The sequence below is a fragment of the Leopardus geoffroyi genome, chromosome B2 (genome assembly GCF_018350155.1).
Source record: "Leopardus geoffroyi isolate Oge1 chromosome B2, O.geoffroyi_Oge1_pat1.0, whole genome shotgun sequence".
NCBI classification, from domain to species: domain Eukaryota; kingdom Metazoa; phylum Chordata; class Mammalia; order Carnivora; family Felidae; genus Leopardus; species Leopardus geoffroyi.
This window is the reverse complement of record NC_059332.1, coordinates 50,611,164-50,623,837: the sequence shown is the minus strand read 5'-3', so window position 1 is coordinate 50,623,837 and position 12,674 is coordinate 50,611,164. Positions and strand designations below refer to the sequence as shown.

Sequence of the window (12,674 nt, the reverse complement as noted above, 5' to 3'; positions counted from 1 at the left end):
CTCTGAAGAAAAAAACAGAAGGCACACTAAAAGGCAAAAAATTACGGTTGAAGAGACAGGCAAGCATCAGAACCAGTCTCAGTATGACAGTGTTGTTGAAACTGTCAGACCAGGAATTTAAAACACCTATGATTAAAATACTCAGGGCTCTAATGGATAGAGTAGACAGCATGCAAGAACACACAGGCAATTTGAGCAGAGAGATGGAAATTCTTAGAAAGGATTAAAAAAATGCTAGAGATCTAACACATTGTAATAGAAATGAAGAATGTCATTGATGGGCTTATTGGTAGACTGGATACAGATGAGGAAAAGAATCTCTGAGCTTGAGGCTATCTCAGTAAACACCTCCAAAACTGAAAAACAAGGAGAAAAAATATGGGGGAAAAAAAACCCAGAACAGAATACTCAAGACCTGTGGGGCAACTACATAGGTGAAACATACATGTAATGGGAATACCAGAAGGAGAAGAGAGAAAAGAACGGAACAAATATTTGAAACAATAATGACTGAGAATTTCCCACACAATGTTATAGGTTAATTATAATTGATAATACTTGGATGGACCCAAGGACATCATGTTCAAATGAAACAAGTCAGAGAAAGACAAATACAGCATGATATCACTTATGTGTGAAATCTAAAAAAGCCAAATTTGCAGAGACAGAGAATAGAATGGTAGTTAACAGCGGCTGGGGGGTAGGGAGAGTAGGGAGATGTTGGTCAAAAAGCACAAACTTTCAGTTAGAAGATGAATAAGGATATAATGTATGGTGTTGTGATTATAACTAATAATACTGTGGTATATACTTGAAAGTTGCTAAGAGAGTAAACCTTAAATATTCTTACTACAATAGAGAAATAATTATGTGTGTGTGTGGCGGGGGGCGGGGGGGAGGTCAGCCTGATCTGTTGGCATTGATAGAACCTTCAGTTACCAGGATTCATGAAGGATGGCATGAATTTGCAAAACATGAAAAACTTCTGGTATGGTGTCTGAGGGACAAATAGGGGGAGAAGGGTAACTTACTAGGTTTAAGAGCCTGGGAAAAGGATATGATGAGAGATCAAAGTTCTTACTTTGGTTTTTACTATAAATTAGATTCTCAAAAGAGAAAGGTCAACCAGAATGTTTTCACACAGGGACAGTCATAGCATCTGAGTTACTGGGCTGTTTGCTCAGTACTGGAAACTGAGAAGTGGACCTAAAAGAAAGTTAATATTCATTGGCTTTCCCTTCTTTTCCTTTTGGTTGCTTTTCATGAGATTCAGGTATTTGTTGCCAGAAAGAACTTGTAGCCTTCTACCTGGGTCTCTATCTAATCCCATCAAATGAACACACACACACACACTCACACATGCACACATCCACAGCCACAAATGCCCATGAATGTGTGCACATGCAATACATATTTGTATCCTGTAATTTAGCATCCAGATACTATTGTGACACAACAGCTCTTTGAAGCTCTGCACTCTGTTTCTCTCACACTCCTTGGACACTTGGATTGCGTATGAAGACAGTGCAAGGGAAGGCTCAGTTCATGCAGCAAGTCAGAATACCTTTGCTCTTAGCACCACTGCTGCTACCAAATATTCTTGTGGACACTTCTCCCCAGCTGTTGAGTGCCCAGTTCTAGTTTGAGCTTAATAACATTTCATCTGTCACCTTTCTTATTTCCTTGCCAACTTCTTAGTTAGAAAGGACAGATGGTAGCTATTCCTTCCAAAGAAGAAGAAACTGAGGCTCAGAGAGGTTTGAAGCCCTGTCAAAGACTCCACTGCAACAAAGCAGGGAGGAGATTAGCTCAGATATCTGTGCCTATTTGCCATGCTTCACTAGAAAAACCCATCTTCTCTCAAGGAAAACAAAGGAATAAGAGGTGAAAAAAATAGCAATAATAATTGTAGGTGGGATGGATATTAATTTTACAGGTCTGATTTCATTTTTATTGATACATGATTTTCAGAAACTGTATAATGGTTTTTATGTGGTATTGACTTGACTCTGGTTAAGTGCACATGTAACTCCGTAGTATCTATCCCTTTCCTCCAGTAATGGGGAAAAAAAAATCATCTAAATCAGCTGTAAGATTTGTCTTGTTAGCTTGTTCTCACTGTGAGAAGGTGCATTCTGCCCCTAGAGAGTAGACTCCTTTGAGAGGGGAGAAGAGCGCTGCAGGTAGTTGCTATGGCCATAGTTCATGTCACTGAGTACTTCCCCCCCCCCCCACCCCGCCCCAGGGAATGAAAACATGACTCCACTTGGTACTGATTGAGTAATGCCAAAGCATATGTACTTTGTCAGAATTAAATAATTAATGCAAGCCTTGCTTCATCCTTGACCTGCCCTTACAAATATCCAGCTCACACTTACCTGTGCAAGCAATCAAGAATGCCTTAGCTAGCTTGGACGACAGTGTTTTGCCCTAAGAAGTGGTTCTCTGCTTCTGTGTTTCACTACTGCCTTGCATTGCATGACCTTGAGTCAGCCCTTGGCCTTTCTGTGTGTTGCTGTCCTAATGGCCTTCTTGAGGAAAACATTGTAGGTTTAAATCAGTAATATCTGTGAAGCTACAGCTTCCACAGCAGGAAGGCGCACTGCATAAATTCAGAGTACTTAGGTATTCACTGGTTATTTCCATATATTCATATCAGGTTCATCATTAACAGAATGTGGCGGAGGAGAGAAAGCCTTCTTTGTGGCTGGATGTTTTCCCTTGCCCAAGGGTTGTTAATGAAAAGTAAGCACAACACAGTTTCTGCCAGGATGAAAGGGAAAAATCCCTCTTTTATTCGACTGGCATGGGGTACCCTGAAATTAAATCGAAGGTCTGTTCCTGTCTTCTGGAAGCCAAGCAGTTTTGAACAGGAAGATTCTTATCTTGATAGCACTTGGCCTTTGCATGATGTCTGAATGACCCAGCTGTAAGCATTTCCATTGTGAATCAGAAGCCCAGAGGAAGAAGTGGGCTTATTGTTGCAAGCTCCAGTGCACACATCAGCAGAACATGTACCTGGCTAAGAACTGGATCAGAGCTTAGCACTAGCTCCTCACAGGTGAAGTGCATGACTAGCTTCATAAGCCTTCATTCTTCTGTGCAAAAAATGCAGCTGTGTCTGCCCACCCCCCTGTTGGGGGGTAAAATGAAAGGATTCATACTACTAATAATGACAAGGTCTCGCAAGGTGCCAGCATGCCAAGCACAGCTCTATGAGCTTTGCAAAATTAACGAATTTGGTCCTGCAAAACAAGCCCTTAAGGTAGAGGCTATTTTTTCCTATTTTACAGATTAGGAAAATGAGGCACAGAGAGCCTAAGTGATCTGCCAGACAGTGAACAGAATTGGGATTTGAAACTGGGCAACCCGGTTGGTCTCCACACTTAATCACTATGCTGTATTGCCTCTCATATGGAAATTATAATGTTTTGTCAAAATAGAGATGAATAATAAATGTACATGACACGAGGGTCTTATAATTTTAGTTACCAAGGAATAGAACTCATCGGTATAAGGCTAATAATAGCTAATTTAGTAATGGAAAGAACAGGAGGCTAGGTCTTCTACAGATATATTCACAAATGCTTTCTAGTTATAAAAGGCTTATACTCAAATACAGTCTAACAAACAGCATATGTCAGCTGACAAATACAGTTTTCGTTAGTCATTTTTAAAAGTCTGTTTGCAGTTAATTTTTTTCCTAGCCGTTGTTCCTCTGATTGTTTTGGGCCTGAAGTATGATCTATAGAACGTGAGCCGCTTAGACAGATACACGGGGGACCAGAATCTTCATGCTTCTCTTTTTATTAGTGCATCTGTTCTAGTAGGATTAAAGAGGAGTTAGCAGTGAGGGACCGGATAAAGCTTGACTGATGGGAGGAGGTAGTTAGTGCTCACAGGAACATGACCTGTAGTGGAAGCAAGGTACAAGGTCCAGAGTGCAAGAGGTTAGGTGTATCCCGGTACAAGTCGATGTAATGGGATGAACTGAGCAAGGATCAGGTGCAACTTTGTTGCGGTAGGTGTTACACGTGGGTGCAGAGGGAGCTTGCCATGGGGCTTGGAGGCTGGAGGACAAATGACTCACTATAAGGAAAATGCCACATAAGTTTGGAAATAATAATTTCACCCAAATAGAGGAGAAACAGGGAGTCTAAGAAGAGAAACAGCGTCCATCTGGACTTGAAAGGACTAGAACCACAAACCAAGATTTAACTGTGTGGATTGAGAGGGACAGAGTAGAGCAGAGTAGTACATTAGCTCTAGTACATTCTTATAAAATTGTGAATAATTAACCACCCCCCCACCTTCACCAGCTCCGGTGACTCACTTTTCCCATCTGTTCAGTAAGAAAATGATGTTTGTTATTTCTTTTTTTCACTGGTGTGTTTTTAAGGCTCTGAGTGTTTAGGAAGAGAGGACCCACAGTTCATATATTTTCAGGGTGACATAAGTCTTCCTGCGTGCACTGACGAAAGGTCACTCTCTGATAACTGCTTGTGCCTTTGCACATTCTTAAGCTGGTTCCAAGATGGGAGCATACAGTCAGGCCTTCTGGGAGCTGGAGCGTGCTCTGAAGAACAGAGGGTCCGAACATGATGACTCAGTTATGCTGAGTCTTAGAAACTGCCCACTCTAGTGTGCGTTAACAATCTTTATTTTAATTTGTGTGATAATAAGCCATCCAAACTTATCCGCATCAAAAATTGTTTTTGGGGCGTCTGGGTGACTCAGTTAAGCGTCTGACTTCGGCTCAGGTCATGACCTCACAGTTCGTGGGTTTGAGCCCCGCATCAGGCTCTGTGCCGCCAGCTCAGAGCCTGGAGCCTTCTTCAGATTCTGTGTCTCTCTCTCTTTCTGCCCCTCCCCTGCTTGCACTCTCTCTCTCTCTCAAAAATAAATAAACATTTAAAAAAATTGTTTTCTTCCATTTTAAAGGCCATCCTTGACAAATACTGCATTACCCTTTGAGTATACTGATAGCCTCAAGTTTGGTTCTTACTATAAATTAGGTTTAATTTACTATTACTTTGGTTAGGATACTTAAGGAATTGGTGTGAAGAAGGCCATAAGGCATACATTGGTATAATGGCGGGATAAAGAATGAAGCAATGGAATATATACATGTATTTTTTTTCTTCCCATACAAACAAGGCACATATGCATATGCATACACATATGCAAATAGCCAACTCCCTGTGCCTACTCTAGTCTAACCCAGGTAGGACTCCTTTGATCTTCTCTATGCCTTGGATAATGGAAAACAGAAGCAGTCGTTTGGTGCAAAAGAGGTACTTCCTCTTCTCACTTGTGGCCCTCTTGAATATATATGATCCCTTCTGCACTTTCAGCCTCTTCTGTGTGCTCTGTACTTATATTTATTTTGTGCATCTTAGCCATTTGCCTGCAGATGCATCATTATGCCATAATACCATCCATTTGGAGTGTGACCTGATACCAAGCTCTGGTGTCTTCACCAGGTGAACAGAGAGGAGTGTCTTTTGATTAAAAAACACTGTTGCTTTCCATAGTGCATGACATCTAGTGCATGTTCAAGTATGACTACATCACAGTTACCTTCCCCTTCCTCTAGAGCAGAGAGGGTTTTGGGGAAATAGCCTTGACTCGTAGATTTAGTCCTGCTGGAACTCCCCCCATGCTGAGGACTTCCTGCTCTGAGCCCTCAATGTCTCCCACACTACTTCAGGGTCACTGCTCTTCTCAGTTCTCAGTTGCTATCTTGTGAGACTTCCTGCCTCCTAGTCTTCCCTCTGTTGTCCCTGTCTACTTGACCAAGATAGATTTGTCTCCATTAAGCTCCTTCATGTTCCCTACAAACCTACTGAAGTCCTTTGTTCTGTCAATAAGACTACCTTATGAAACCATCATGCTCCTGCCACAGTGCTAGGCATTCAGAAGAAATAGATCGGTAGCCTCTACCCTTAAAGTGCTCCATCTAATTATAGAGAGATAGTCAATATACTTGAAAATGGTAGAGTCTGCTCAAGCTCAGAAGGGAGAGCCTGTCATGTCCACCAGGGCAAGAACTATGCCCATTGAAGTTGCTTCTGAATCCACAGAACCTCACATAGTACCTGGGCTGGAGTGGGCCCTCAGTGAATATTTATTGGTAGGATGAATGAGTGAAGAAGGCTAGCATAGTTTGAATGACTTCCTGGAAGAAGGGAAACTCAAAACAGATCTCAAAGGATGGCAAAGATTGGGATTGACACAGATAAAAAGGAACAAGCGTACAACATTGTTAATGGGAATAGACGCAGTGAACCTGAAGGAAATGAGGGATTTTATGTGATTGGAACACACTTTACACATACTGGTGATAAGTATTAGAAAAGAAGTCTATCTCTGTAGGTAGACTGAAAGGAGTTCAAGCTTCTTAAATAACTTAAAGGAGTCATGGATGCTTTTGTGTGTGTGTGTGTGTGTGTGTGTGTGTGTGTGTGTGTGTGTCAGTGACAAGGGAAAGACAGGGTTTAAATTATCAGGAAGTGTAGTAATCCAGAGAAGCTGGGGTGAGAAAGGCCTACCAGAAAGTGGCAGTGTAGGGATGGATGAGGAAAGCAAAGATTTAGGAGGAAGGAGTATAAAAGGGCAGGAGGGGTCAGATGGAGATATTTGGGTGAGAAACAGAACATATTTCCATGGCTGTTTGGGAAGGATCCAATATAACTACAAGAAACTGGGATATCTTATCGAAAGGTTTGGGAAGGAGAGATGATTTGGGAGAGGAGAAAAGTGGTTTGGAACAGGTTAATGGGGGGAGACAGTGACATACCCTGTTGGAGACGCAGGTCCAGAGAAGGGTAGGAAAGGCACATCAGAGATGTAGATCTGAGCGTTTTTAGCATAGAGGTTGTCAAGGAATAGTGTGGCTCTTCTGTGCTGGCTGGTGATTACTCCCATAATGTGCTAGTTGGGATCCACCTTTCACAACATTGATAATGACAGCACAGGACAAATAACACCATCAGCAGCATTCACGGAGTTGTATTTCCAGTTTTTGTGTTCCAGTGAGATTTAGAGTCACATAGAATGATGTCTCTGTCAATGATGCTCTGTACAAGTGGAAGGTTTTAGGTTTTCAGAGGCATTTATTCAGAGGCATTTATCACCGATCAGTGGGTGTTGGAGTGCAACAGTTGGAGGTTCGCGTGTTGAATGACCTGCACACACCCCCAAAACTCTGCTGCAACTGAGACAGGATTCCCATTTGATGAGCTGTCTTTGCCTTTCACAATGTATGCTGCAGATACACCTTTTCTCCTTCGTTAGGCAAATAATAAGCATTTAACACTTAAACATTTGTTGCAACACACCAGAATCTCAGATATGAGTAGGTCATATTCTCAGATCTCTTGTTCCTTAATCAAAAATTGCATTTGTGGTTTTCTTGTGACATAAACTCTCAGAACTCGTAAGACTTTTGTCTTTTGAAACAGTTTTAATCTCAAATTCTTTCTGGCTGACTTGGCCAGGGTAGGCATGATTTTTTTTTTTTCCTTGAGTGACAATTTCTTTTTGCAAAGTTCTCTCAGCCCACAACTGAGTTTTGATCATTTAAAAGCTGTTTTCTCTCTTGGAAAAAAAAAAAAAAGAAATTATGAAGATCAGCTTTTGAACTGTTTTACATTTTGAATTCATCAGTGGGAAATGAAAGAAGTCCTGTGCATAGAGCCTTCAGTGTCATTCCAGGCTACTTTTCAAGTTACAGCTATTACAAAAAGAGAAATACAGCTGCAAAGAGCAATGTGGGAGCAAACGTGCATTTGGATTCCTTCTCCACTGTCTCCACAGGCTTCTTTCATAGGGACTTAAAGCCTGAGAACCTCCTCTGCATGGGCCCAGAACTTGTGAAAATTGCAGACTTCGGGTTGGCCCGAGAGATCCGATCAAGACCCCCATACACAGACTATGTATCCACCAGATGGTAAATACTCTTTCCTCAAAATTATTTAATTGCACTTCTTTAAAAATATACCATTATAGGGCACCTGGGTGGCTCATTTGGTTAAGCGTCAGACCTTGTTTGGCTCAGGTCATGATTTCACAGTTTGTGAGTTCAAGCCCCATGTCAGGCTTTGCAGTGATAGCTCAGAGCCTGGAGCCTGCCTCAGATTCTGTGTCTCCCTCTCTCTCTGCCCCTCCCCTGCTCATTCTCTCTCTCTCCCTCTCTCCCCCTCTCTCTCTCTCTCTCTCAAAAATAAAAAATAAAACATTTTTTAAAAATTTAAAAAATATATACTATTATGCTGAGGATAATTTGAATGTCACAAATATTAAATCTTCACTGACAAAAACAGTACAATTTGAAACACATATTTGTAGGTATATTGGTGTTGTACCAGGTTTAAAAGCTTGTGCTGTAAATAATTCCCCCTGATATAAATAATATTTTATATATAGCCCTCGCGAAAGACTATTTCCTAGAAGAGTTGTATAGAAGATTCTCCAAAGACCTGTCCGAAAAAAGCAGCTAATTGCTATTGTTAAAACTTTCAGACCCCAAGAATTTAAGCAGCTGGCCATGACCAAGAAGTGGCCTACAGACAACAAGTTTTATGTTATCTCTTCTCTCTTCTTCACTCTTACTGTTTCTCAAGGATGCTGTACAGAAGAGTCATGGAGAGAAATGCTCAGTGAAAATACCATGAAACAGAGAAGCCCTAGTATATGACAGCATCCACAGCAGCCACCAAGTCTTCCTGAGTCCACCTACCACACTGAGCTAGACAGAAATTAGAAACAAGGTCGGGGCGCCTGGGTGGCTCAGTCTGTTAAGTGTCCAACTTCGGTTCAGGTCATGATCGCTTGGTTCCTGAGTTGGAGCCCCACATCGGGCTCTGCACTGAGAATGCAGAGCCTGCTTGGAATTCTCGCTCTCTCATCTTTCTCCGCCCCTCCCCTGCTTGCACTGTCTCTCTCAAAATAAATAAATAAAGACTTAAAAAAGGAAATATAGAATGCTTTTCACTGAGAATTGATTGTAGTGTGTCATTGAACTTCTGGCCTGGAGAAGCAATAACCAGCAGTTCCTTTGTCCCTCCAGGTACAGGGCTCCAGAAGTGCTCCTGAGGTCTACCAACTACAGCTCCCCCATTGACATCTGGGCAGTGGGCTGCATCATGGCAGAAGTGTACACCCTCAGGCCACTCTTCCCTGGGGCCAGTGAAATTGACACCATCTTCAAAATTTGCCAACTGTTGGGGACACCGAAAAAGGTAATGCTAGGGAACAAAGTCCTGTTGGCTAAAGCTAGCAGCTTTTCCTGCTCCTTCTCCTGCACCCGGGAGAGCTCTGGCCCCGTGGATCACCTGCTGGTCTTGCAGTCTTTCCTTCCACCTCAGTGATCCTTCCCTGCCCTTGTTTGCAGAAGCAGCTGCCTCCGTCCCTCCTGCTCTTCAGTGTATGTGTTATGGTTCCCTCTGCTCTTCTCTCCACCATCTCTTATCATCATGGCTATGACTCCTGCATCCGTTCTGAAGTCTCCTGAGTGAAATCCTTCCTTTTAACTGCATTCATGTATTTACCCGACTGTGAGATTTCCTCCCGCCCTCGCCGTCACCTTGGACTCAACACATCGGACACAGATTGTGTTTTGCCTACTCCCGGCTATCTTCCTTCCCCCATTGCCCGTTTGTGCCCACTGTCCCACGTAATCCCAGCACGCCAGCCTTCGGTCTGAGTTTCTCTCTCTCTCTCTCTCTCTTACACTCCTCTTCCCCTCATGCAAGCAGCCGCCGCATCATGCCCAGCTCTCACCTGGGAGCTCCACTACCGCCAGCGCAGGCCAGCCGTGACTGCCCCACCGCCTGTGTTTGGGGCCTCTTCGCCGCAAGCCCTGCCCCCAGTTTATCTTGCAGCCAGATTCCCCTAGCTAAACGTCAGCCCTGGTTCCGACCTCCCTGCTAAAAATATCTGCTGAGTCCCCACCTCACAGCCTTCTTCACTCTTATGGCCTCTCTCCCATGTGGTACCTGCGCCCTCCGGGCTCTGCTCTTGTGGCGCCCCACTTCCGAGCTCTGCGCAGGCGCGCTCTGCACACGGGCGTGAATGTCTCACCTGACCTAATTTCACTCTTTTTTCCAGGCTCCTCAGTAACTTACGTCCTGTAAGTTACTGCTTACGTCCTGCTGTAGTCTCCTCTCCATTTCAGCTGTATTCCATGTTGTAATATCATTGTCTGTGTACATCTCTGTGCCCTGGACCATAGGCTTACCCAGGGCTAGGCTTTGCCTTGTGTTTATTTTCCCAGGTCCTAGCACCATTACTGGTACAAACCAGACCCTCAAAAATTTTTTGATCGTTTGAATGAATCTTTAGTGCCACGTCTTCAAGATTTCCAGAGTCTCCTGCTAGAATCTCTCCCTTTTCTGGATGCCTGTACCTCGCTTGTGACCGTGATCACTTTTTTCTCTGAATTATTGTGTTTTTAAATAAATGTTTCATTTTCTCTTTTTGGACAGCGGCGTCCTTAAGGGCAGGATTTATGTTGGATTATTTTTGGATACCCAACAAGGGCTAAGCATGTAGTAAGCACCCAGTAACTATCTAAGTGAATAAATCATATAATCTAGCCTTAGTGCCACTTTACCTTACAAAAAATAAAAGCAATTATACCAGCATGTGTTTTCTAAAATAATAAGAGTGTTTGAACTAGAAAAGGGACCTTGAAGATTATTTGTTCATCACTTTCTGTCATATCCTCCAAAATTTAGTGTCCCATGGGAATGATGCATGATGCAGTGGAGACCTTTAGACTGAGTGAAACAGCTTTTTTTTTACTGTTGGACTTCTTAGCATATTTATTTTGAATCCTCAAGATTGGGATATTGTAATATGTAGGGTATCACAAATTTATTTAGTTGGAGACAAGGTGTTTTGTTTTATTATCCCCCCTCCCCCTTGCAAAATTTCTCATTAGCAGTTTCTAAAACCTCTGTTTCATGGAACACAATTAGGAAAATACTAATTTGAACCATCTCGTGTTAAGGTTATAAAACAAGTTGGTGGCAAATTCAGTGTCTTTTCCACTGTTGCCCAGACTTCATGTTCTTTGTAGTCTCTCCATTAGCATCCCCCTGGGTTTCACACACACAGTGCCTCACTGTATGAACATGATAATGATATGATTGCTTTTCCATTATGGCTACGTGTACCGGAATGTAAACTATCACAACACATCAGCTAAGCAACATTTTCTTTCTCTTCCTTGTTTCAGACCGACTGGCCTGAAGGCTACCAACTTTCAAGTGCAATGAACTTCCGCTGGCCCCAGTGCGTACCCAATAACTTAAAGACCCTGATTCCAAATGCTAGCAGTGAAGCCATTCAACTCCTGAGAGACATGCTTCAGTGGGATCCCAAGAAACGGCCAACAGCTAGTCAGGTTTTCTTCCATTTCCTTGTTTGATGCATTTCGTATTAAGTTCGTATCTGACTCTGAATAATTCTTATCAATCTCATAGGAAGTATTTTATTTGGTATTATGGGTGAAAAATAATATTGAATGTCATTAATGGTGTATAATACATAAAAACATAAAATAGTTTGAAACTCACTGTATATAGTTAATGGTTTAAGCAATATAGTGGCCTTGAAAATTGGCATAGCTCTATGTCACATACATTTATTTTCACCACATACATGGAAATGAAAACAAACAGATATATTTACCTTTCTTTGGAGAATGTTTTCAAATATATTCTCTCTCAGTTAAGATTATGTAGCACTTTGCTTCTAAGGCAGTACTGGTCGTTGAAAGGGAATTTGAAAATATCTTGTAAAATCCAACTTGCTCCTTTTACAGATGACACAGAACAACAGATGAGATAGAGCTGGGATGATAACCACCATGAGCATTTTATAGCACTTTAGAGTTTGTGGATGCTTTAGTTTTTACGTGATTCTAGCCCTATGAAGATTCCATGAAATAAGTGTTATTGTTTTCACTGTGTAAGTGAGAAAACTGAGTCTCAGAAAGTATAAGCAGTTTGCCCTAGTCACTCATCCAGTAACTAGTACAGATAGTACAACCAACTGCAGTTCCTTCATGCAGATGATAGGTCTTGGCCTCATACCTCCTGTTTTCTCAATCTGCCTTCCCCCAGGCCACTTTGTCTTAGATTGTAAAATGCATCCAGAGGGGCGTGGTAATGCTGTGGCTTCAACCACTCCCGTGCCTCTTGCAAGGCTTAAGTTTGCTAATTGTCTCACTGGCGAGTTACATTGCTCAGAATGATGAAGGTGACCAGTTCTAATAGAGAGGATGATTTGGCCAAACAAAAGTGACAGGGACATGTGAAGATAGGACCAATGTGACAGTAGAATTCACTGGAGAGATGATAGTTGGGGGTTAAAGAATTATAGAAAAGCATGTTTCCAAAGGCTCAGAAAAGAAAGAGGCATAATTTGGTACCATAAAACTTTGGGTGGCTGGGGTTGGAAAGCTCTCAGAAGTGCACTTCAGGGGATGAAATTCACAAATATTCTGAGGGCAGAAGAAAAGCTTTCTGATGAACCCAGTTTTTTAAAGGTTGTATCCAAGAGATCAAAAAATTCTGGAGCGCCTGGGTGGCTCATTTGTTAAGAATCTGACCCTTGATTTCAGCTGAGGTCATGATCTCATGGTTCGTGAGATCCAGCCCACATCA

At 42.3% G+C, this 12,674-nt stretch overlaps 1 protein-coding gene across 5 annotated transcripts in view; it reads left to right on the top strand.

Annotated features, from left to right (window-relative positions):
* CILK1 (ciliogenesis associated kinase 1) overlaps positions 1–12,674 on the top strand; it is a 59,481-nt gene that overhangs the window by 34,179 nt on the left and 12,628 nt on the right. For all 5 annotated transcript variants that reach the window (XR_006717268.1, XM_045498537.1, XM_045498540.1 and 2 more), the window contains 3 exons: positions 7,819–7,951; positions 9,071–9,242; positions 11,243–11,410. Coding sequence is in view for 4 of the 5 variants with exons in the window: in XM_045498537.1 (XP_045354493.1) it covers positions 7,819–7,951; positions 9,071–9,242; positions 11,243–11,410 (473 nt within the window). In the remaining variant the exon portion in view is untranslated. The remainder of the gene's footprint in view (positions 1–7,818; positions 7,952–9,070; positions 9,243–11,242; positions 11,411–12,674) is intronic.